This window comes from Mobula birostris, chromosome 3 (assembly GCF_030028105.1).
Source record: "Mobula birostris isolate sMobBir1 chromosome 3, sMobBir1.hap1, whole genome shotgun sequence".
NCBI lineage: Eukaryota > Metazoa > Chordata > Chondrichthyes > Myliobatiformes > Myliobatidae > Mobula > Mobula birostris.
The window spans coordinates 223,615,022-223,641,243 of record NC_092372.1 but is presented as its reverse complement, the minus strand read 5'-3'; the positions used below and the strand labels follow the sequence as shown (position 1 = coordinate 223,641,243).

The following is a 26,222-nucleotide window of genomic DNA, read 5'->3' as shown; positions in this document are numbered from 1 at the left end:
AGCTGATTTCGCTGCTTCTCTGTGATGGTCGCTGAGGCTATGAAAGCTGCCCTGGCTGCTGTGCTCTGTGTCCGCTAATATGATGAACTGATAAACAGGGCTTTTGGCCTACTCTGGGCTGCTCTAGTTTTGAATCGGAATGCTGTTGTTCACTTTAATTGCTTGTGTAATTTTTTTTCTCTTTTGCGCATCGAGCATTGGTCTTTTATTTTTATTTTTTGTTCTTTTTTTTAATTAGGTTCTTTCAAGTTTCTTGCTTTGTGGCTACCTGTGATCAAACAAATCTCAAGGTTTTACTGTCTCCCAACTCAACCTCTGGCTGCTCTCTCTTACATGGCAGTACCGACCCATTATCTTGCACCCTTATTCAATGCACCGCTCACCTGGGGCTCCATCGCACCACTCCCCTTCCCCTCATTACACTGGCCACCTTGCCTCTCCAATCTTAGTCCTGATGCAGGGCTTCAACCCAACGTGTTGACAGTTCCTTTTCTCCCACAGATGCTGCTCAACCCGCTGAGTTCCTCCGGCAGGTTATTTCTTGCTCTGGATTCCAGCACCTGCAGTGTCTTGTGTTTCCACCGGTATACAAGGACCAGTTGTGGTTCCTAAATGATTAACTTTCTGCCACACACTCTCAAGCAATGAATGAAAAAAAGCTCTCCTCGGATCCCCCCAAAAATTAGTTTTATTTGTCACATGTACATCGAAACATACAGTGAAAAGTGTTGTTTGCATCAATGATCGACACAGTCCAATGATTGAGCTGGGGTCAGCCTGCAAATGTCCCTACAATTCCAGCGCCAACGTAGCATGCCCACAATTTACTAACTGAACGTTTTTGGACTGTGGGAGGAAACCAGAACACCCGGAGGGAACCCACATGGTCACCAGAAGAATGTACAAACTCCTTACAGACAGTGGCGTGAATTGAATCACAATCAGTGAACTCTATAAAATTTAGCACTAACCACTACATTACCGTGCCACCCCTTATCTCCCTTAAACCTTGAACTGTTTACCCCTTAAATGTACCTAGGGATTGAGTAGAGTCAATGTGGATTTATGAAAGTGAGGTCATTTGTTAGTGGTTTTTGAAGTTGTATGATGGGCTGAAGTAGCTTTTTTATTTCAAAAGTAAACTTTAGTCATAATTTTTTAGGAATTATAAATGCAGTACAAAGTTTTGTATGTTTATGGCCAAAACATTCAGCGGTCTTGATCTAAGACTTTGAGATTGATGAGTCCAGATTGGGCTCTGTTTAGCACAATGCTATTGCAGCTCAGAGTTCAATTCCAGTGCCGTCTGTAAGGAGTTTGTACATTCTCCCCATAACTGCGTGAGTTTCTCCTGGGTGCTCCAGTTTCCTCCCACAGTCCAAAGACATACTGGTTCGTAGGTTAATTGGTGGGTTGATTGCCCTTCGATTAGGCTTGGGTTAAATAGATGGGTTGCTGGGTGGCACAGGTCAGTGTGCCAGACGGGCCTTTCCTGCTGAATAATATAAATAAAATAAAATTCTTCGCCGAATCAGGCAGGGGAATAGCAGAGACAACAGCAGTCAGAACAGTATTGTTCTTCCTGTGGGGACTGTGCCTTCATGAGGGGGAGATGGCAGGGAAAGAAGGGAAGCAGATTTTGCCTTCCAGAGTAGATTGCAGTGAGGACAATCACTCACAGAAACTAGCAGCAGCTGCATTGAAAATAGAACGGCAATCGTGTCATCCTGCTAGAGATGAGAGAGCGGTACGCTCAGAAATGGCACGACATTGCATTGCTTTTCTTCTGTTCGAAGTGTGCACTATTAAAGAAGTTGGTGCTTTGTTGTCACTCTTAACAAATTAAATATAAGGCACCTTTTGGCATGTGCTTTCCCCCGAGACACTATTAGCTCAGAAGGAGTTGCTTTGCATTTGAAGGTATTAAGTAACTGTATAGCGCTGATGCAATTAGTTAGACAGCTGCTTAGAATTCCTGCCGTGATTTTGATTCTTGCTTCTGTAATAACTCTTTAGGTCCCAGAGAAGATTCTCTTTCCTCGTTAGGTGTAGACATGCAGCGAGCAGCACACCACTTACCTTCCCCTCTCTGCCAGATTAGATGTGTGCTAAGGCATCTCAAAGTCAAAGTAAATGTGTTATCAAAGTACGTGTATGTTGCCATATACCACTCTGAGATTCATTTTCTTACAAGCATTTCAACGCCCATCAACCCTACTGGGGCATAGGCTGCCAACAGCAGCTCACCAGAGTCTTCTGTCCTTCCAATTGTCCCTAGGTGTAGCCCATCTTCTTGGATCTCTTCTCTCCCATGGAAAGATGAGCTTCTGTTGGTGTTTCTGTAGCTCTGGGTTTTTGCAGGATGGGTTGCTAGCCCCATGCCCAAACCTCCTCCTTTCACAGCCGGGCTTGGGACTGTCCATGGCGAAGTTGCAAACATTTCAAAGTTCAAAGTAAATTTATACTCTGAAATCTCTGTTAGGCAGAGTTGACCATGGATGTTGTGTCCTAGCTGTCTAGGTATGCAAGCCTGGGCAGTATGATATGGAGAGCAAGCTGTTGCCCATGTAGCAAGCTCTCCCTCTCCTCACATCTGAAGAATCCAAAGGAACAGTTTGGTATCAGCAGCATCGCAGGAGTTGCCAGTCAACAGTCAACTCAACGTAGGACTGCCTTAGGGACTCCAGCTGCGGATTTTTCTTGGGGTATGCTCACGAACCCTTCACCATGAGTGGGTATAGCTACAAGGCAGCAGAAGTTAGAAATCAGAGTTATCCTTCTCCTAGGTGAGCTGCCAACCACAGCTGATGAGCCCCATCTGCCTGGAGTGACTGGTTTTAAGGCGCCAGTAACCCGCCTTCTCCTGTTAGTAGGAACAGTTCTGCCGGGCTTAATAGCTAAGCCACCCGTGAAGGCCAGGAGCTGGACTTGGTTGTCAGAGGCTACTTGAAAGCATGCTAGTGGGAGCACTTAATAGGCAGTGGGAGCTTGTCCCCATTACCACCCCAACTGCATCAACCTCAAGGAACCAAATTTATTATCAAAGTACATGTATATCACCATATACTCCCTGGGATTCATTTTCTTACAGGCATTCACAGTAGAACAAAGAAATACAATAGAATCAAAACTACACACAAAGACTGACAAACAGCCAATGTGCAAAAGAAGACAAATTGTGCAAATACAAAAATAAGTAAATAAATAGAAGAAATAAATAGATAAATAAATAAATAAACAAACAAACAGATAGTATTGAGAATATGAGTTGTAGAGCCCTTGAGTGTGAGTCCATAGGTTGTGGGAAAGTTATACAATAGAATTTATGAAAATCTATATATCAACAAAGACTGGCAAATAACCAGTGCACAAAAGAGGACAAACAGTGTACAAAGAGATACTGAGAACATGGGTTGCAGAGTCATTGAAAATGAGTCTAGGCTGTGGAATTGTGGTGAGTGAAGTCACAATCTCGGCAGAAATGTGGATGGGCAAATTAGGGCTGCAGCAGCTGCCTTCAGCAGGATTGGGACTTGATTTCAGAGAACATGTTTTCATTTTTTAAATTTATTTATTTAAAGCTATGGCACGGAACAGGACCTTTTGCCAAATGAGTTGCATCACCTAGTAACTTAGCTATTTAATACTAGCCTAATCACAGGACGATTTACAATAACAAACTATTTTTTTATTGAGATACAGCGCAGCATCGGCCCTTCCAGCCCTTTGAGCCGCACCACCCGGCAATCCTCCATTTAACCCGAGCCAAATCATGGGCCAATATATAATGACCAATTAACCTACAGCCAGTACGTCTGTGATTGATAGATAGATACCTTATTGATCCCAAAGGAAGTTACAGTGTCACAGTACCATTACAAGTGCACAGATATACAAATATACAAATATTAGTAGAGAAGTAAGAATAAAAAAATAAGTTACCTGAGACAGTCTGATTGGAGGAGGTCATCAATTTCCTGGTTCTATATTGACTCATTATAGAGCCTGATGCCGAGGGAAAGAATTATCTCATATAGAGCTCTTCAGGGCAGCACAGTTGTCTTATTCTTTTACTAAAAGTGCTCCTCCGTTCAACCAAGGTGGCATGCAAAGGGTGAAGAATATTGTCCAGAATTTTCCATAGGGTGTCTTGTTCTACCATAACCTCCAGTGTGACCAGTTTGATTATAACAGAGCCAGCCTTTCTTATCAGTTTATTGAGCCTGTTGGCATCACCTGTATTGATGCCATTGCCCCAGCACACCACCATATAGAAGACTGTACTGGCAACAGCAGACTGGTAGAGCATGTGAAGGAGAGGCCTGCATACTACAAAGGACCTCAGTGTCCTCAGGAAGTAGATGCCACTCTTACCCTTCTTGTACACAGCCTTTGTGTTGGTACTCCACTCAAGTCTGTCATCCAGGTGCACCCCCAGGTACTTGTAGGCCCTCACCACATCCACATCCTCACCACTAGTAAAACAGGGAGCAATGCAGTGCAGAGTTAGTCTTCCTAAAGTCCATCACCGTCTCTTTGTCTTACTGATACTGAGCAACAGACAATCCAGCTTGCATCATTTGACAAATTCCTCCACCCGTGCCCTTTATTCAAACTCCTGTCCTCTCTTGCTGAGTCATTAGATAATTTCTGAGGATGACGTGACTCAATGTTGTATCTGAAGTCCGAGGTATACGGGGTAAACAGGAAGGGAGCCAATGCAGTCCTCTGTGGGGCCCCAGTGCTACTTATCGGGTGGTAATCTTAGGGTTGTTGCCTGTGCCATGCGACAGTGAGGATAGGAATAGAATGAGGTGGCAGATAAATATGATGCTGAAGAATTAGAGCAGGAGGCAGGGATTCAGATTTCTGGATAATTGGGATCTCTTCTGGGGTAGGTGGGACCTGTACAAAAGGGACGGGTTGCACTTGAAACCAAGGGGGGCCAAAATTCTTGCAGACAGGTTTACTAGAGCTGTTGGGAGTGGTTTGAACTAATATGGCAGGGGGATGGAAACCTGTATGATAGAACTGAGGATGAGCCAGCAGGTTTACAAGCAGATGATGGGTGTAACATAAATGTAAGGAAGGACAAGCCAATGATTGGATCCAAATGCAGACAGAGTAAAGAGCTAGATTGGGTGTTGTATAATACCCAGATCTTATTAGGAAGCTTAACATAAAGGAACCCTTAAGGAGGCAGTGATCATAATATGATTGAATTCGTACTGCAGTTTGAGAGGGAAAAGCATAAGTCAAATGTATCAGTATCACAATGGAATAAAGGGAATTACAGAGGCATGAGAGAGGAGCTTTCCCACATGGATTGGAGGAGGATACTGACAGCAGAGCAGAGATGGCTGGAGTTTCTGGGAATAGATCACAAGGTGCAGGATAGATATGTCCCGCAGATGAAGAAGTTCGCAAATGGCCGGGATAAACAACCGTGGCAGACAAAGGAAGTTAAGGACTGCATAAAAGCCACGGAAAGGGCATATAAGTGTTGGTTCTTGTAACATAAGGTAGCAAAAGTGAGTGGGAAGTTGGATGATTGGGAAGCTTTTAAAATCCAACAAAAGGCAATTAAAAAGCTATAAGAAGGGAAAAGGTGAAATATGAGGGCAGACTAGCCAATAATATAAAGCAGGATACCAGAGTTTTTTTAGTTATATAAAGAGTAAAAGGGAGGTGACAGTTCATATTGGACCACTGGAAAATGATGCTGGTGAGGTAGTAATGGGGGACAAAGAAATGGTAGATGAACTTAATGGGTACTTTACATCTGTTTTCACTGTGGAAGACACTAGCAGTGTGCCAGAGATCCGTGAGTGTCAGCGAGCAAGAGTGGGTGCCATTGCTGTTCCAAAGGAGAAAGTGCTAGGCAGACTCAAAGGTGGATAAGTGCCCTGGATCAGATGGACTACATCCCGGAGTCCTGAGAGAAGTTGCTGAAGAGGTAATGGGTGCATTGGTCATGATCTTTCAAGAATCACTTGATTCTAGCATGGTCCCGGAAGACAGAAAGATTACAAATGTCTTTCCACTCTTTAAGAAGGGAGGAAAGCAAAAGAAAGGAAATTATAAACGCAAACAACAGGAATTCTGCAGATGCTGGAAATTCAAGCAACACACATCAAAGTTGCTGGTGAACGCAGCAGGCCAGGCAGCATCTCTAGGAAGAGGTGCAGTCGACGTTTCAGGCCGAGACCCTTCATCAGGACTAACTGAAGGAAGAGTGAGTAAGGGATTGAAAGTTGGAGGGGGAGGGGGAGATCCAAAATGATAGGAGAAGACAGGAGGGGGAGGGATAGAGCCAAGAGCTGGACAGGTGATTGGCAAAAGGGGATACGAGAGGATCATGGGACAGGAGGTCCGGGAAGGGGGGGGGGGACCCAGAGGATGGGCAAGAGGTATATTCAGAGGGACAGAGGGAGAAAAAGGAGAGTGAGAGAAAGAATGTGTGCATAAAAATAAGTAACAGATGGGGTACGAGGGGGAGGTGGGGCCTAGTGGAAGTTAGAGAAGTGGATGTTCATGCCATCAGGTTGGAGGCTACCCAGATGGAATATAAGGTGTTGTTCCTCCAACCTGAGTGTGGCTTCATCTTTACAGTAGAGGAGGCCGTGGATAGACATGTCAGAATGGGAATGGGATGTGGAATTAAAATGTGTGGCCACTGAGAGATCCTGCTTTCTCTGGTGGACAGAGCGTAGATGTTCAGCAAAGCGGTCTCCCAGTCTGCGTCGGGTCTCGCCAATATATAAAAGGCCACATCGGGAGCACCGGACGCAGTATATCACCCCAGTCGACTCACAGGTGAAGTGTTGCCTCACCTGGAAGGACTGTTTGGGGCCCTGAATGGTGGTAAGGGAGGAAGTGTAAGGGCATGTGTAGCACTTGTTCCGCTTACACGGATAAGTGCCAGGAGGGAGATCAGTGGGGAGGGATGGGGGGGACGAATGGACAAGGGAGTTGTGTAGGGAGCGATCCCTGTGGAATGCAGAGACAGGGGGGGGAGGGAAAGATGTGCTTAGTGGTGGGATCCAGTTGGAGGTGGCAGAAGTTACGGAGAATAATATGTTGGACCCGGAGGCTGGTGGGGTGGTAGGTGAGGACCAGGGGAACCCTATTCCTAGTGGGGTGGCGGGAGGATGGAGTGAGAGCAGATGTACGTGAAATGGGGGAGATGCGTTTAAGAGCAGAGTTGATAGTGGAGGAAGGGAAGCCCCTTTCTTTAAAAAAAGAAGACATCTCCCTCGTCCTAGAATGAAAAGCCTCATCCTGAGAGCAGATGCGGCGGAGACGGAGGAATTGCGAGAAGGGGATGGCGTTTTTGCAAGAGACAGGGTGAGAAGAGGAATAGTCCAGATAGCTGTGAGAGTCAGTAGGCTTATAGTAGACATCAGTGGATAAGCTGTCTCCAGAGACAGAGACAGAAAGATCTAGAAAGGGGAGGGAGGTGTCGGAAATGGACCAGGTAAACTTGAGGGCAGGGTGAAAGTTGGAGGCAAAGTTAATAAAGTCAACGAGTTCTGCATGCGTGCAGGAAGCAGCGCCAATGCAGTCGTCAATGCAGCGAAGGAAAAATGGGGGACAGATACCAGAATAGGCACGGAACATAGATAGTTCCACAAACCCAACAAAAAGGCAGGCATAGCTAGGACCCATACGGGTGCCCATAGCTACACCTTTAGTTTGGAGGAAGTGGGAGGAGCCAAAGGAGAAATTATTAAGAGTAAGGACTTATTCCGCTAGATGGAGCAGAGTGGTGGTAGAGGGGAACTGATTAGGTCTGGAATCCAAAAAGAAGTGTAGAGCTTTGAGACCTTCCTGATGGGGGATGGAAGTATATAAGGACTGGACATCCATGGTGAAAATAAAGCGGTGAGGGCCAGGGAACTTAAAATCATCGAAAAGTTTCAGAGCGCGAGAAGTGTCACGAACATAGGTCGGAAGGGATTGAACAAGGGGTGATAAAACAGTGTTGAGGTATGCAGAAATGAGTTCGGTGGGGCAGGAGCAAGCTGAGACAATAGGTCGGCCAGGACAGGCAGGTTTGTGGATCTTGGGTAGGAGGTAGAAACGGGAAGTGCGGGGTGTGGGAACTATAAGGTTGGTAGCAGTGGATGGGAGATCCCCTGTGCGGATAAAGTCGGTGATGGTGTGGGAGACAATGGCCTGGTGCTCCTTAGTGGGGTCACGATCGAGGGGTAAATAAGAGGAGGTATCCGCGAGTTGTCGCTGTGCCTCGGCAAGGTAGAGGTCAGTACGCCAGACTACAACAGCACCCCCCTTATCGGCAGGTTTAATAATAAGGTTAGGATTAGTGCGGAGGGAGTGGAGAGCAGAGCGTTCCGAAGGAGTGAGGTTGGAATGGGGACAAGGTGCGGTGAAGTCGAGACGGTTGATGTCCCGTCGGCAATTAGCGATAAAGAGATCCAGAGCAGGCAGAAGACCAGAGCGGGGTGTCCATGAAGAAGAGGAGGGTTGAAGACGGGAGAAGGGGTCATCAGTGGGGGTGGAAGAGTCCTTGCTGAAGAAGTAGGCTCGGAGACGGAGACGGCGGAAGAAAAGTTCCGCATCGTGGCGAACACGGAACTCGCTGAGGTGTGGGCAAAGGGGGAAGGGGGATCCTACATCTACGGACTCCAGAGCCTGCCAGCCCCGACGCTAGCAAGCATGAACTTCAGATTGCAGCTCCTGCCATTGATCTCGGCGGCTCCAACACCTCAGGGCATATTTAAAACCCGGACTCCAGCAACGACCATGGACACCTTCACAGCGATTGCGCAACCACCAACTGCGACGCCAGCCGTGAACTCCAGGCCGGGTCTTTATGTGCTGCTGTTGTGATTCCCGTCTCCCCTTCCCCCACCAATACTCTGCAACCCCGTCTCCCTCGGATCCCACCGTCAACTCCTGGGCCCTCAGAGGCTCCACCTTCCTCTCACCCCAACCCTCCCCTCTCCACTGACACCCCCAGCCTCCCCCCTCCCCCCTCTGATCCCAGCTCTCATCCGTGCCGGGTCTTTACCATCCCCTCCGACCTTCAACTGTCAGAGGCAGAGCGCTCTGTTCTCAGTAAGAGCCTCACCTTTGTCCCCCTTCGCCCACACCTCAGCGAGTTCCGTGTTCGCCATGATGCGGAACTTTTCTTCCGCCGTCTCCGTCTCCGAGCCTACTTCTTCAGCAAGGACTCTTCCACCCCCACCGATGACCCCTACTCCCGTCTTCAACCCTCCTCTTCTTCATGGACACCCCGCTCTGGTCTTCTGCCAGCTCTGGATCTCTTTATCGCTAATTGCCGACGGGACATCAACCGTCTCGACTTCACCGCACCTTGTCCCCATTCCAACCTCACTCCTTCGGAACGCTCTGCTCTCCACTCCCTCCGCACTAATCCTAACCTTATTATTAAACCTGCCGATAAGGGGGGTGCTGTGATAGTCTGGCATACTGACCTCTACCTTGCCAAGGCACAGTGACAACTCTCGGATACCTCCTCTTATTTACCCCTCGATCGTGACCCCACTAAGGAGCACCAGGCCATTGTCTCCCACACCATCACTGACTTTATCCGCTCAGGGGATCTCCCATCCACTGCTACCAACCTTCTAGTTCCCACACCCCGCACTTCCCGTTTCTACCTCCTACCCAAGATCCACAAACCTGCCTGTCCTGGCCGACCTATTGTCTCAGCTTGCTCCTGCCCCACCGAACTCATTTCTGCATACCTCAACACTGTTTTATCACCCCTTGTTCAATCCCTTCCAACCTATGTTCGTGACACTTCTCGCGCTCTGAAACTTTTCAATGATTTTAAGTTCCCTGGCCCTCACCGCTTTATTTTCACCATGGATGTCCAGTCCTTATATACTTCCATCCCCAACAGGAAGGTCTCAAAGCTCTACGCTTCTTTTTGGATTCCAGACCTAATCAGTTCCCCTCTACCACCACCCTGCTCCGTCTAGCGGAATTAGTCCTTACTCTTAATAATTTCTCCTTTGGCTCCTCCCACTTCCTCCAAACTAAAGGTGTAGCTATGGGCACCCGTATGGGTCCTAGCTATGCCTGCCTTTTTGTTGGCTTTGTGGAACAATCTATGTTCCGTGCCTATTCTGGTATCTGTCCCCCACTTTTCCTTCGCTACATCGACGACTGTATTGGCGCTGCTTCCTGCACGCATGCAGAACTCGTTGACTTTATTAACTTTGCCTCCAACTTTCACCCTGCCCTCAAGTTTACCTGGTCCATTTCCGACACCTCCCTCCCCTTTCTAGATCTTTCTGTCTCTTTCTCTGGAGACAGCTTATCCACTGATGTCTACTATAAGCCTACTGACTCTCACAGCTATCTGGACTATTCCTCTTCTCACCCTGTCTCTTGCAAAAACGCCATCCCCTTCTCGCAATTCCTCCGTCTCCGCCGCATCTGCTCTCAGGATGAGGCTTTTCATTCTAGGACGAGGGAGATGTCTTCTTTTTTTAAAGAAAGGGGCTTCCCTTCCTCCACTATCAACTCTGCTCTTAAACGCATCTCCCCCATTTCATGTACATCTGCTCTCACTCCATCCTCCCGCCACCCCACTAGGAATAGGGTTCCCCTGGTCCTCACCTACCACCCCACCAGCCTCCGGGTCCAACATATTATTCTCCGTAACTTCTGCCACCTCCAACTGGATCCCACCACTAAGCACATCTTTCCCTCCCCCCATCTCTCTGCATTCCGCAGGGATCGCTCCCTACACAACTCCCTTGTCCATTCGTCCCCCCCATCCCTCCCCACTGATCTCCCTGCTGGCACTTATCCGTGTAAACGGAACAAGTGCTACACATGCCCTTACACTTCCTCCCTTACCACCATTCAGGGCCCCAAACAGTCCTTCCAGGTGAGGCAACACTTCACCTGTGAGTCGACTGGGGTGATATACTGCGTCCGGTGCTCCCGATGTGGCCTTTTATATATTGGCGAGACCCGACGCAGACTGGGAGACCGCTTTGCTGAACATCTACGCTCTGTCCACCAGAGAAAGCAGGATCTCTCAGTGGCCACACATTTTAATTCCACATCCCATTCCCATTCTGACATGTCTATCCACGGCCTCCTCTACTGTAAAGATGAAGCCACACTCAGGTTGGAGGAACAACACCTTATATTCCATCTGGGTAGCCTCCAACCTGATGGCATGAACATCCACTTCTCTAACTTCCACTAGGCCCCACCTCCCCCTCGTACCCCATCTGTTACTTATTTTTATGCACACATTCTTTCTCTCACTCTCCTTTTTCTCCCTCTGTCCCTCTGAATATACCTCTTGCCCATCCTCTGGGTCCCCCGCCCCCCCGTCTTTCTTCCCGGACCTCCTGTCTCATGGTCCTCTCATATCCCTTTTGCCAATCACCTGTCCAGCTCTTGGCTCCATCCCTCCCCCTCCTGTCTTCTCCGATCATTTTGGATCTCCCCCTCCCCTCCAACTTTCAAATCCCTTACTCACTCTTCCTTCAGTTAGTCCTGATGAAGGGTCTCGGCCTGAAACGTCGACTGCACCTCTTCCTAGAGATGCTGCCTGGCCTGCTGCATTCACCAGCAACTTTGATGTGTGTTGCTTGAAAGGAAATTATAGGTCACTTAATCTTACCTTAGTTGGGTAAGTGTTGGAGTCTATTATTAAGAATAAGGTTTTGGGTACTTGGGGACTAATGATAAAATAAGTCAAAGACAGCATGGTTTCTGTAAAGGGAAATCTTGCCTGGCGTTACAGGAAAGATACTGGTATGGATAGCAGAATAGCTGACATGCAGGAGACAGCGAGTGGGATAAAAGGAGCCTTTTCTGGTTGGCTGCCGGTGACCAGTGGTGTTCCTCAGGGGTCAGTATTGGGACCGCTGCTTTTCACATTGTTTGTCAGTGATTTGGATAATGGAATTGATGGCTTTGTGGCAAAATTTGCAGAGTATGAAAATAGGTGGAGGGGTAGGTAGTGCTGAGGAAGCAATGCGATCACAGCAGGACTTGGACAAATTAAAAGAATGGGCATAAAAAGTGGCAGATGGAATATAATGTGGGGAAATGTTTAGGTAAAAGGAACAATAGTGCAGACTATTATCTAAATGGGGAGAATGTTCAAACATCAGAGGTGCAGAGGGACCTCGTGCAGGACTTCCAGAAGGTTAATTTACAGGTTGAGTCTGTGGTAAAGAAGGCAAATGCAACATTGGTATTTATTTCAAGGGGAATAGAGGAGATAATACTGAGCCTTTATAAGACACTAGTCAGGCCGCATTTAGAGTATTGTCAACAGTTTTCGGTCCCATATCTCAGAAAGGATGTGTTGTCATTGGAGAGAGTCCGGAGGAGGTTCACGGGGATGATTCTAGGAATGAAGGGGTTAACATGTAAGAAGCTTTTGGCAGCTTTGGGCCTGTACTCACTGGAATTTAGAAGAATGCGTGGGGATCTCATTGAAACCTACCGAATGTTGGGCCGGCTGGTGGTGCAACGACAGTGGCGCTAGACCCGGGAGCGGAGGTTCCCGGGTTCAAAACCAGTCGGGTCCGCTCCCGAGTACGCTTTCCATCTGTGCCGGGTTGAGTGTCGAGATCGCAACTCGACCTCGTAAAATAAAAAAGGGAAAAATACTGCAAAAATGTCTGTGTGAGGAGTGGCGAGCCACTCAGTCCCTCTCCCCCTCCCTCCCCCTTCCCTCCCCGCCTTGTAAAAGCCATGAAAAGTCATCATGGACTCACACACAGACGCACACACACAGACTCGCACACACGCAGACACACACGCACAGACTCGCACACACGCAGACGCACACACGCAGGCACACACACACAGACTCGCACACACGCAGGCACACACACACAGACTCGCACACACGCAGACGCACACACACAGACTCGCACACACGCAGGCACACACACACAGACTCGCACACACGCAGACGCACACACACAGGCACACACACACAGACTCGCACACACGCAGACGCACACACACAGACTCGCACACACGCAGGCACACGCCTAAAAAGAAAGAAAAAGAAACCTATCCAATGTTGAAAGGACTAGATAGGGTGGCTGTGGAAGGATGCTGGGGGTATCCAGATATAGAGGGCACAGCCTCAAAATTGAGGAGCAGCCCTTTAAAATGGAGATAAGGAGTTTTTCTAGCCAGAGAGTAGTGAATCTGTGGAACGCTCTGCCACAGACTGCAGTGGAGGCCAGGCCTGTGTGTGTACTTTAAGTGGAGGTTGATCATTTCCTGATAGGTCAGGACATCAAAAGGTATGGTAAGAAGGCAGGTGTATGGGGTTGAGTGGGATCCAGGATCAGCCAGGAATGGGCTCAATGGGCTGAATGGCCTGATCTTGCTCATATGTCTCATGGTCTTCCGTCTGACACAAAGCTTGAAGCTGCACAAACTGTGGTCTGCCATTCAGATAGTCCATTATCCGGGATACAATGGAACTGCCAACCTGCATTGAATGGCGCTTTCCTCCCAGCAATGAGGCTGTATGGTATCGAAGGCACTTGAGAAATCAAAGGACTGTGGGAGGAAACCCACACTGTCACAGGAAGAACATCCAACCTCCTTAGAGGCAGCACTGGAATTGAACTCTGAATTCTGACTCCCTGAGCTATAGCAGCATCGCGCTAAGCACTACACTACTAGCATAGGAACAGGCCCTTCAGCCCACAATGTCTATACTGACCACGACCCAATTTAAGTGAATCCCATCTGCCTATCCATGCTCCATGTTCCTCCATACCCACCATTCATGTATGCATCTAAATGCCTCTCAATATTACTGTCATACCTCTATCCATCATTCCCTCTGGCAGCCCATTCCAGTCACCTCACACTCCGTGTTCAAAAAAAACTTGCTTCTCAAATCTCCTTTAAACTTTTCCCCTCTCATCTTAATGTGATGCCCTCCAATACTTGACAATTCTATCTCCTGAGAAAGACCTTATCTACCCTATACCCTGTCTATCCCTCTCATAATCTATATACTATCAGGTATCCAAGTTCCAAACTTCCAATTTCCAAATTTGCTCCCCATTTAGAAAATAGTATGCATCTTTATTCCTTCTACCAAAATGCATGACCATACACTTCCCTACGCTTCCTTGCCCCTCTTAAACTATCCAAGTCGTTCTGCAGACACCCTGCTTCCTCGACACTACCAACCCCTCCACAAATCAATCAATTCTGTCATGCAGATTATTGACATGCAACATGAAAAGAGCCAGTCCCAGTACCGACCCTTGCAGAGCTGAAATGTTCCATCCCATAAATCTCAGTAAAGCTCCTCTGCACCCTCCTCAGTGCAGTCACGTGCTTCCTGTAGTGGAGTGAGCACACAATAATCCACCTGTGGCCTAACACCAAAACATAACCTCTCTGCTCTTATATTCTGTGCCCCAATTAATGAAGGGAAATATCCAGTCTGCCTTGGTAATTAACTTGTCTACCTGTATTGCTGCCTCGGGGATTAGTGGACATTCATGTTGAGGTCCCTCTGTTCTCATTACTTGTTGCTATTCATTGTGTAAACAGTATCTTGTTAAATAGCAGGATAGTTTTAGCTGTCTGCTGTCTGGACTCTGTAATTCACCCCTTCTCTTCCAACCACCCCTTTCTTTCTCTCTCTCTCTCTCTCTCTCTCTCCTTTTCCCCTCTCCCTCCTTCTCTCTTTCTCTCTTTCTCTCTCTCTCTCTCTCTCTCTCTCTCTCTCTCTCTCTCTCTATATATATATATATATATATATATATATATATATCTCACTCTGTCTCCCTCCCTCTCTCCTTCTCTCCCTTTCTCCTTCCCTCCCTCCTCTCTCTATTGCCCTCTCTTCCTTCCTTAACACCTACCCCTAGCTTTAGATCTTGGTGACCCACTGTTATCTCTCATCCTGTTACTGCCTCTGAATTACCTTGGCAGTTTCTACAATGTTAACAGTTCTGTATTGACACAAATGATTGTTTTCTGGAACATGTAAAAGCCTCTGGGTTAGCTGTACCTAAACCATAGTGTGATCTCAAGCTCGACTACAACAGACTGAACAGACTGCAGCAACAGCTCACTGCAGCCTTGTTGTGACTCCCAGGGATAAAATAAACTCCTGATTGTTTCACTTGATAGAAAACCCCTTCATGCTGAGAGAAAAGATGGTTTATTTTTTCCTCACTGGAACTTTATCTCAAGTTCTGTAAGAAGATTTGAAAGGGCCTTCTGTAATTAATCCGTTGAAAATCCTGCAGGATCTCTCTGTCTGGTCAATACCTCATCTATAATTACTTTGTAATTAATTCTACATATATAATTCTGAGTAATATTTACTGTTAATGCTGATGGCCTCTTTATGTCCCTGTCAAGTAATTTGGATTATTAAGCCCCAACAAAGCCCAGGGATTTTGTTTTACATTTAAGGTGTCAGATAATTTAGTGGCCGCTTTATTTGGTACCTCCTGCATCTAATAAAGTGGCTGCTGAGTGTACGTTCCCGGTCTTCTTCTCAAGGTTCACTCCATTCACTTCAAGGTTCAACATATTGTGTGTTGAGAGATGCTCTTCTGCACACCACTATTGTAACATGTGGTGAGTTAAGGCCAATTTATACTTGTGCGTGAAATCGATGCCCTAGGTTTGGCGTAGCCGTGTACCCTACACTGTACCCTACGCTGTAGCCTGACGCGCACCTCCCCAAAAATGTAACTACGCGTCATGGAGACGCAGACCGCAACAACTGTGACTGGTCCGCTTGGTAGCACCGCATTTCCTCCTACGCTGCAATAGCTTCCCATTGGGCGACTGAAGGGCAGGGAAGGAACTCTGGCTGCAATGCTTTCCATAAAGCTTTACAGACCTCCGAAATTATGGAGGACCTTGTGCTTGACGCCAGTTTGTAGCTAGCTGCTACAGCCTGTTAACTTCCACCTGAAGCTGAAACTCGAATGGTGATTGCCAGTCTCTGAGTATACTGTGTGTACGCTGATGCGAAATAAATGGTTGGAGACGATGAACCAAATCATCAAATCTACCTGCCGACATCCGAAAATATTTGAAATGCATTTCCTCGTCCATGTCTCTCAGTGGCCGGACAAGCACAGAAAATTCACCCTCCTTCAGTTTCAGTCACCGTTGTTTGAAGTTTGAGTTTCTTGGTGTTGAGTTTCAACACCAAGAAACTCAACACAGTGACATAAAAACCCCACCGCCAACTCGTGTTTTGGCGCTGAATTGCAGAGCGACGCAGACACACCAACGCACAAGTATGCATGCTCGCAACGGCATAGCCCACTAGTGTAGGCTACGGCGTAAGCTAGTACGTACAAGTATAAATCAGCCTTTACTGTTGCCAGTCTGGTCATTCTCCTCCAACGTCTCTCGTTAACAAGGTATTTTCACCCACAGAACTGCTGCTCGCTGAATATTTTTTTTATTTTTCACACCATTCTCTGTAAACTCTAGAGACTGTTGTATGTGAAAATCTCAGGAGATCAGCAGTTTCTGAGATACTCATATCACCCCAACTGGCACCAACAATAATTCCATGGCCAAAGTCACTTAGATTATATTTCTTCCCCATTCTGGTGTTTGGGCTGAACAACAACTGAACCTCTTGACCATGTCTGCATGCTTTAATGCATTGAGTTGCTGCCACATGACTGGCTGATTAGATATTTGCATTAACAAGCAGGAGTACAGGTGTACCTAATAAAGTGGTCTCTGAGTATGTGGATCAGTGAGTATGTGGAACCTGGTGTCTGTATACAGCTGACGGTACTGAAACCTGAAAACAGACTGAAATTGGATTTCCTCACCTCGTTCTTCTTCTCTGTGACACTTTCTGACAGCTTCGTTGTTGAAATTGTGGTACCGTGAACTGGAGGATCCACTCATCCCACACGAATTTTACGAGCAGTCGATCACTCACTACGAGAACCCGGAGGCAGCCATCGCCGTCGTCCACTCCTTGCCCAAGCTCAACCGCCTGGTCCTCGGTTACCTCATCCGGTTTCTCCAGGTAAAACCTTAGTCATAACACCACCCAGCCCTGAAGCAACACCCTCAAAATGGTGGGAAAATTCCACAGGTCAGGCAGCATTTATGGAAATAAATAAACGGTCGATGTTTCAGGCCAAGATGCTTCATCAGGACCGGAAAGGGAGGGGGAAGAAGCCAGAATGAGAAGGTGGCGGGAGGGGAAGAAGGACAAGTTAGAATGCGATAGGTGAAGCTAGCGGGATGAGGGAGAGGGGATGAAGTAAGAAACTGGGAAGTGATAGGTGGGAAAGATAAAGAGCTGGAGAAGAAGCCATCTAATTGGAGAGGAGAGTGGACCATGGGAGAAAGGGAAGGAGGGGGCAGGTGAGAAGAAGAGGTAAGAGGCTAGACCCGGCCCTTAATGTGGCCAATTGCCCACTTCAGCCGAAGAGCCACAACCATCACCCACTAGCATTGCAAGTTTCTGGTTAGAACAGTTTTCCTTATCTCAGCAAGAAACATCTCAAAATTTCAGAGTCATACAGTGCTAAAGCTCACACAAAGGTCTCCTGGTCTCTCTAGTCCACAGGGAACTGTTATTCTGCCTGTTCCCATCAACCTGCACCCAGACCATAGCCCTCCATACTCCTCTCATCCATGAACTTACCCAAACTTCTTTTAAATGTTGCAACCGAACCTGCACCTACAACTTGGGATGACAGCTCATTCCACGCTACACTCACACCACCCTCTGAGTGAAGAAGATCCCCCTCAGGTTGCCATTAAAATTTTCACCTTTCACCCTTAACTGATGACCTCTATTTCTAGTCCCACCCAACCTCAGTGGAAAAAGCCTGCTTGCATTTACCCTATCTTTTTCCCTCATAATTTTGTACACATCTTCTCTCGTTCTCCTGCACTCCAGGAATAAAGTCCTCACCTATTCAACTTTTCCCTGTAACTCAGGTGCCAAGTCCCAGTAACAACTTTGTAAGTTCCCTCCTTTCAAAGTAAATTTATTATCATAGTGCGTATGCTACCTTGAGATTCATTTTCTTACAGGCATTTACAGGGAAAAGAAGAAAAACAATAGAATTTATGAAAAACTATGCATAAGCAGACAAAGGCTGACAAACACCAATGAGCAAACAAGACAAATAAAAACAAAACTGAGAATATGAGTTGTAAAGAGCAGCTTGTAGCATCAGATTAGAGTAATGGTGAGCGAAGTTATCCACGTTGGTTCAGGAGCCTGATGGTCTAGGGGTAATAACTGTTCCCGAACCTGGTGGTGTGGGTCCTGAAGCTCCTATACCTCTTCCTCGTAGTTGCAAGAAAAGTGCATGGCCTGGATGGTGGGGATCTTTGATGATGGATGCTGCTTTCTTTTGACAGCGCCTCTCGTAAATCTACAGTACTCAGTGGTGGGTAAATGTACTCTCTGTGATCTACTGGTCTGTATGCACTACTTTCTGTAGACTTTTTCTATTCCTGGGCATTAGTATTTCTGTTGTAGGCAATCATGCAACCATTTAGGATACTCTCCACTGTGCATCTATAGAAGCTTTTGGTGACATGCCGAATCTACGTAAATTTCTAAGAAAGTAGAAGTCCTTGTGATGATGCTTATATGCCTGTCCCAGGACAGATCCTCTGATCTGTTAACGCCAAGAAATGTAAAGCTACTGACTCTCTGCAATCCCCAGATGAGGACTGGCTCGTGGACCTCCAGCTTCTTCCTCCTGTAGGCTGTGCTTACTCCCCAACATTAGTAAAGTTAATTGGCATTTGCAATCAGATTTAGAATTGGAATTGGTTTCATTTGTTTGTTATGTGCCGTGTCATATGATATGGGTGATCATGCTCTTTCCATGACCATGATTGTTCTTGGCAAATTTTTCTACAGAAGTGGTTTGCCATTGCCTTCTTCTGGGCAGAATCTTTACAAGGCGGATGACCCCAGCCATTATCAATACTCTTCATGTCAGGGGTCACATAATCAGGACTTGTGATCTGCACCAGCTGCTCGTACGACCATCCACCACCTGTTCCCGTGGTTTCACGTGACACTGATCTGGGGGCTAAGCGGGTGCTACACCTTGCCCAAGGGTGACCTGCAGGCTAGCGGAGTGAAGGAGTGCCTTACATCTCCTTTGGAAGAGATGTATCTCCACCCTGTCACCCAGGAATTGGTTTATTATTGTCAAATCTACCAAAGTACAGTGAAAAACTTACAATAGGTTAGTGCGCCAGCCACACAGATCATTTCATCACAACAGTGCGTTGAGGGAGTACAAGGGAAAGCAGTAAGAGAACGTAGAACAAAGTGTTACGGTTGCAAAGCAAGTGCAGTGGTGTAGTGCAGGCAGACAATAGGACGCAAAGCAACAATGAGGGAGATCGTAAGGACACTCAGGGGTCTATTTACCAAACGAGGATCATTCAATAGTGTTATAACAGTGGGATAGAAGCTGTCCTTCAGCCTAGTGGTACGTGCCCACAAGCCTTTGTATCTTCTACCCAATGGAAGGAGGCAGAAGGCAGAGTGTCCTGGGTGGGTGGGATCCTTGAAAGAAGTGTTTCATTTTGGTGGGTGGATGAGATGAGGTAATACAAACTGGGGGGCACAAGTCCAAAAAGGCTCAACAGACTGGGGAGCGCATGTACAGAATTCATTGAAAATGGAACAGCACAGCAAGTCGATAAAATGGTTAATGAGGCACAAGGGGTCCAGACGTTAGAAACAGAGCCATGGAAAAACAGGGCAAGGAATTAGGATGAACCTTTGTAAGATACTGCTTAAACCTCTCGCTCAGCATCAGCCAAACCAAAGAGGTGATTATTGGCTACAAGTGTCCACAAACCAGTCCCCGTTAGGGATACAGAGGTGGAGAGGGTAAGTAATTTTAAACTCACTGGCATCAACGTATCTGTCCTGTGACCAGCACCTTAGTGTCATTGCAAAGAAAACACAACAACATCTCTACTTTCTTAAAAGTTTGTACAGATTTGGCAAGTCATCTAAAACTCTGACAAACTTCTATAAGTGTATAGAGGAGAATATCCTTAAATGATCACATCCTGGCCTGGTATAAAAACAGCAATTCCCAGGAATGGAAAAACTCAGATAGGGTGGAGGATAAGCCCAGTCCATCACAGGCATACCTTCCCCACCAATGAGCACATTTACTAGGAGCACCAGCACACGAAAGCAGCATCCATCATCAAGGACCCCCACCATCCAGGCTAAACTCTCGTCTCACTACAGCTATTGGGCCGAAGGTACAAGTGCCTTCAGTTCTGTGGAACAACACAAGGTGTTTTAACTCGTCCCTAGTATGGATGCAAGTGGTAGGATCCAGTGATGGGAATGGAAAATTAAAAAATGGGATCAGTGTAAATGGGTGGTTGATGGTCAGCATAGACTCAGTGGGCCAAAGGGCCTGTTTACCTGATGTATGGCACTCTGAACTGATCACAAGTTGGAAGAACTAAGAAATCAGCACTTTTAGATGCCACAGAGGGAAAACACAACATTAGCATCCATTTTGAGAGGACTAGCATATAAGAGCAAGGACGTGATGCTGAGGCTTTATAAGGCACTGGTCAGACCACACTTGGACAAGTTGCAACATCCAAAGTTATTCCACAGAACCTAAGGCTCTTGTATCTTGTATCTCCTACCTGATGGTAGCAGTGAGAAGAGAGCATGGGCTGGATGGTGCTGATCTGCGATGATGGATGCTGCTTTCTTGTGGCAGTGCACCTTGTAAATGTGCTCATTGGTGAGCAGTTTTGGGCCTTTAATCTGAGAAGGAATGTGCTGGCATCAGAGAGAGTCCAGAGGAGGTTCACGAGAATTATTCTGGGAGTGAAAGGGTGAACTTATGTGGAGAGTTGGTGGCTCTGGGCCTGTAGATGCTGGAACTTAGAAAAATGAGGAGGGATCTTACTAAAATCAATCAAATATTGAATGGCCAAGATAGAATGGGTGTTTCCAATAATGGGAGACTCTAGGGCACAGCCTCAGAATAGAAGGGTTCCCTTTTAGAACAGAAATGAGGAAGAATTGCTTTGGCCAGAGGGTTGCAAATCTGTGGAACATATTGCCACAGACGGCTGTGGAGGCCAAGTCATATTTAAAATAGAGGTTGATAGGTTCTTGATTAGTAAGGGTGTCAAAGGTTATGAGGAGAAGGCAGGACAGTGGGGTTGAGAGGGATAATAAATCAGCCTTGATTGAATGGCAGAGCACACTCGATGGGCCAAACTGCCTAATTCTGTTCCTATGTCTTATGGTCTTACTAATTGTGTTTTCCCCTCTCTCCTCGACCACTGGCAATCAGATTTTTGCCCAGCCAGCCAACGTCTCTGTTACCAAGATGGACGCCAACAACCTGGCAATGGTCATGGCGCCCAACTGTCTGCGCTGCCAGTCCAACAACCCCAGGATAATATTCGAGAACACTCGGAAAGAAATGTCCTTCCTGCGAGTGCTGATTCAACACCTGGACACAAGTTTCATGGAAGACGTGCTATAGCGAGGCCAGTTCGCCAGTCAAAGCAGAAGAGATATCATCAACAAACGTACAAAGATAAGCCTTGTATAAAAATGTGTCTGCATTTGTTTATACCGAATTGAGGTCTTCTTGCCAGTCCCTTACTGGTTGGTGTTGTCTAAATTATAAAAAAAAAAGGGAAAAAATGGAAAAAAAAGTATTCTATGTAAATTTTGATGCTGGTTTTGAAGCTGCTTTATTCGTTCTCTGTGTATGATGCTCCCATCCAGGTCCATCGCCAACTTTACTAATAGTTTATTTTTTAGTTTAGCATTCGTACTTGGGTTTTTAAACCACTTTATAAAGTAACTTTATTTTTATAGCATTTAATTATACAGGGCTAAAGCAAAACAAAGGACACCCTTCATGTGGAGAGATGCCCTCATTCCATTTTCTTCACTGTTAATTCTTCCATTCCACATGTTCTGCTGTGAATTTTAGCTGAGATTATTCTAAGCCTTATGTTGTTCCTACTCTTATTTGTACAAAGTTCAAGGTATTGGACTTTTATTTTTTAAAGAGAATTGGTTCATTCCATTTTGTTCAATCTAAATAATCTGGAACTTCCCTCGACCAAGTATGAATTTGTTTCCGGTTTGAGTTTCTGGTAATGGAGCATTGCCCCTGTGAGGTGCAACTCCCATTGGGTCTGGTAGTTTATCTTTATGTCCAGTGGCCCGATTCAGAGTTTTCAAGATTAGGCTGTTGGAGAGAATGCAACACTTCCTTGTATTAATACTGGTTATTAGGAATTGGGCACAGGTGTAAACTCATAACTCATTTGCTTGCTGATCATGAATGAATTCTACATCTTATACGAAAATGGTTCCTTGCAATTTCCTCCCTGTGTTTAGTTAGGAAAATAACATTCCACACACTATTAGACTTCTAGAACTGCAAGTAAACGATTGAACGTCGAACATTACAGCACAATACAGACCCTTCAGCCCATGATGTTATGCCAATCTTTTAGCCTACTCTAAGATCAATCTAACTCTATTTTTCTATCATCCATGTGCCTATCTAAGTGTCTCTTAAATGTCCCTAACGTATCTGCCTCTACCATTAGTCCTGGAAGGGCAGTCTGTTAAAAAAATGACCTCTGACATCCCCGTAGACTTTCTTCCAATCAGCTTAAAGTTATACCCCCTTGTATTAGCCATTTCCGTCTTGGGAAAAAGGTGCTGGCTGTCCACTCTACGTATGCCCACGATGTTGTGCTGACTTTTTAACTTACTCCAAGGTCAATCTTACCCTTACCTCCTAGGTTTCTGCAACTCTCCTTCAGGGGATGATCCCACACAAGAAGTCCCCTGTATGTGCAGTGGGTCACAGATCCTCGTTTTCAGAACAGATCAGAATATTGATCAAATCTGATTTCTTGACTTACATGTAATTGTAATGAGGGGGATCATGTCGGGACTTATCTCAGCATATGTGTACACACATTTTCCGCTGTGGAAGTGGAGGTGAGTTTGATGGTAGCCAAACAAAGAATTAGCAGGGTTATGGAGAGAATGTAGTGGAATAGAATAATAGATTGCTCTTAGGGAAACCTGGTATATCTCAGTGGCTCCTTCCATACTGTAACCATTCTGATTATCTAAGGACCCATTCTAAAAATCCGCATCCACCCTAAAAATCCCCATCCACCGTAAAATCCCCATCCACCGTAAAATCCCCATCCACCCTAAAATCTACATCCACCCTAAAATCTACATCCACCCTAAAATCCCCATCCATCCTAAAATCCCCATCCACCCTAAAATCCCCATCCACCCTAAAATCCTCATCCACCCTAAAATCCCCATCCATCCTAAAATCCCCATCCATCCTAAAAATCCCCATCCACCCTAAAATCCCCATCCACCCTAAAAATCCCCATCCATCCTAAAATCCCCATCCATCCTAAAATCCCCATCCACCCTAAAATCCCCATCCACCCTAAAATCCTCATCCACCCTAAAATCCCCATCCATCCTAAAATCCCCATCCATCCTAAAAATCCCCATCCACCCTAAAATCCCCATCCACCCTAAAAATCCCCATCCATCCTAAAATCCCCATCCATCCTAAAATCCCCATCCACCCTAAAATCTACATCCACCCTAAAATCTATATCCACCCTAAAATCCCCATCCATCCTAAAATCCCCATCCATCCTAAAATCCCCATCCACCCTAAAATCCCCATCCACCCTAAAAATCCCCATCCATCCTAAAAATCCCCATCCACTCTACAATCCCCATCCACCCTAAAATCCCCATCCACCGAAAAATCAGCATTCACCCTAAAATCTACATCCGTTCCTAAATATGAACCATTCCATCTAAATATCCCCTTTCCCATCCTAAATATTCTCTCTCCATCCTAAACATCCTCTTCCCTAGACGCACCGCAGGCTTCTGGAACCAATACTAGAGACCAACATAGGTTCTTTCTTTCTGTGTGATTTTAGCCATCCACCTAAGCTTTCCCATTTTTCCCTTTTCTGTCCACCCTCATCTGAAAACTACACACTAACATGGTGGCTTGGATTGTAAAGACAGAGGTTCCTGCAGAAACATGAACCAAAATGTGGCTTTGGGCTAAGCTGGCCCCTATCTGTCATGACTATAGAGGTACCACAGTGGTTCTTCTGCCTGAACCAGCTCAGGTGGACACATTGTCCAATACTGTCCATGGGCTAAGGAACTATGAGTACATTGTGAATTTTGTCAAGATTTGGGGGTTGGATCTCCACTGTTGATGCCCAAAACAGTTAAGCAAAGCAGAGATTGCCACCCCTAGATTGAAAGACTTTATCATCAGCAACATGGAGCACCTGAGTCCTACCTTCCCTGTTCAGCCATTTTAAAGTTCAGCTGTGCCTTTTGACAGTCAGTGTAAGACCTTCTAACCATGGAGGTTGAAGCAATCAGGCACTGTTCCGCAGAAAATGTCGAGTAAATATAACCGAGGGAAGTCTTCTGCACCTTCTCAGCCCAGCCCCTGTTTCTCACATGAATTATATGTCTAATTGTCTCTGTCACTTCAGGATTTCATTGGATGTGGCCTGCAGGAGACAGAGACTGTCCAACAGCACCCTGGCAATGCTGTCATGCGATATGTTACCAGTCATTCAGGTTCCAGACAAGAAACACTGTTGTTGTTTTTTTTCTTTGTTACACAGAGATGTGCAGGTGTTCCTCACGGGACCCTGTCACCAGCGTTTATATCAAAAAGTTGCATGATGTACTGACATTTGAATGCTAAAATCACTTTGCTGTTCTCCGAACCAGTAAGGCACCTCTACCAGAACGCTGAGCTGAATTATTCCCCATACCCCAGTGGGTGCCATGGTAACATAGCAGTTAGCATGACTCTTACAGAGTTCGCAGTTCAGTTCCGACGTCCTCTATAAGCAAGTCTGTACATTACCTCCCATCTGCGTGTGGATTTCCTCCGGGTGCTCTGGTTTTTCCCCACAGCCTAAAGATCATTAATTTTGTAACATTGTAAATTGTCCTGTGATGAGGTGAGGGTTAAATCGGTGGGTTGTTGGGTGGTGTGGCTTGTTGGGGCAGAGGGCCTGTTCCGTGCTGTATCTCTAAATAAATAAATCTAATCTGCTATTCTGCCGTAAATGAGGCCATTCAACCTATCGTGTCCATGCTAGTCACTCCATTTCCCACACCCCAATTCCTCCATTTATAGAACCTAGAACAGTACATTACAGTGCAGGCCCTTCGGCCCACAGTGCTGTGCTGACCATGTAACCTACCCTAGAACTTCCCTACACATAGCTCTCTATTCTCTAAGCTCCATGTATCTATCTAAGAGTCTCTTAAAAGATCCTATTGTATCCACCTCCACCACCACCGCCATCAGTGTCTAAGACCTGGTGTGTGTGTGTTTCAGACCTGGTGTGTGTGTGTCTGAGACCTGGTGTATATGTCTAAGACCTGGTGTGTGTGTCTGAGACCTGGTGTATATGTCTAAGACCTGGCGTGTGTGTGTCTGAGACCTGGTGCGTGTTTGAGACCTGGCGTGTATGTGTCTGAGACCTGGCGTGTGTGTGTATCTAAGACCTGGTGTGCGTCTAAGACCTGGTGTGCACCCTGTGGGGAACAAGCTGTATCAGAGTGACTGTCCTTTGGGAGGGAGATATGAGGTGGAAGTTGAGATTGGCTCCTCTGCAAGTCCTCATCCTTTGGGTCAATGTCCATGGTCAACAAGCACCTTGGGTCATGTGATCTACATTGCGTGATACCCGGACTGTCTCGGTCGGACTTCACACAACCCATAATGCACAGGTATTTGAATCACTCCCTCACTCTCTTGATCTGTCCCCACCCACTTCTGATGTCCCAGATTCAGATTTATTTATCACATATACATCGAAACGTAAAGTTAAATCTGTCATTTGCATTAACAACTAACACACCTGCGGATGTGCTGGGGGCAGCTCACCACACATTCTGATGCCAGCGTACTATGCCTACAATGCTTGGCAGAGCAACACAAATCACAAGTGACAAAACAACAACACCCAATGCAATACAGAGTCCTCTATTCTCAGGACAGGCCATCTTCGGCCTCCAGCCTCCAGCCTTACAGACATTGGGCTTCAGCTTCCCCAGGGCGAGACTGGGAAAATAACTAATGAACTGTCTGCTAGGGCTTGGG

The 26,222-nt window shown here is 46.3% G+C and overlaps 1 protein-coding gene across 1 annotated transcript in view; it reads left to right on the top strand.

The window, feature by feature from the left end:
• Positions 1-21,536, top strand: part of arhgap39 (Rho GTPase activating protein 39) — a 682,545-nt gene extending 661,009 nt beyond the window's left edge. The window contains 2 exon segments of the mRNA XM_072252088.1: positions 16,866-17,035; positions 21,342-21,536. Coding sequence (XP_072108189.1) covers positions 16,866-17,035; positions 21,342-21,536 — 365 coding nt within the window.
• Positions 21,537-26,222: the final 4,686 nt, after the last annotated feature.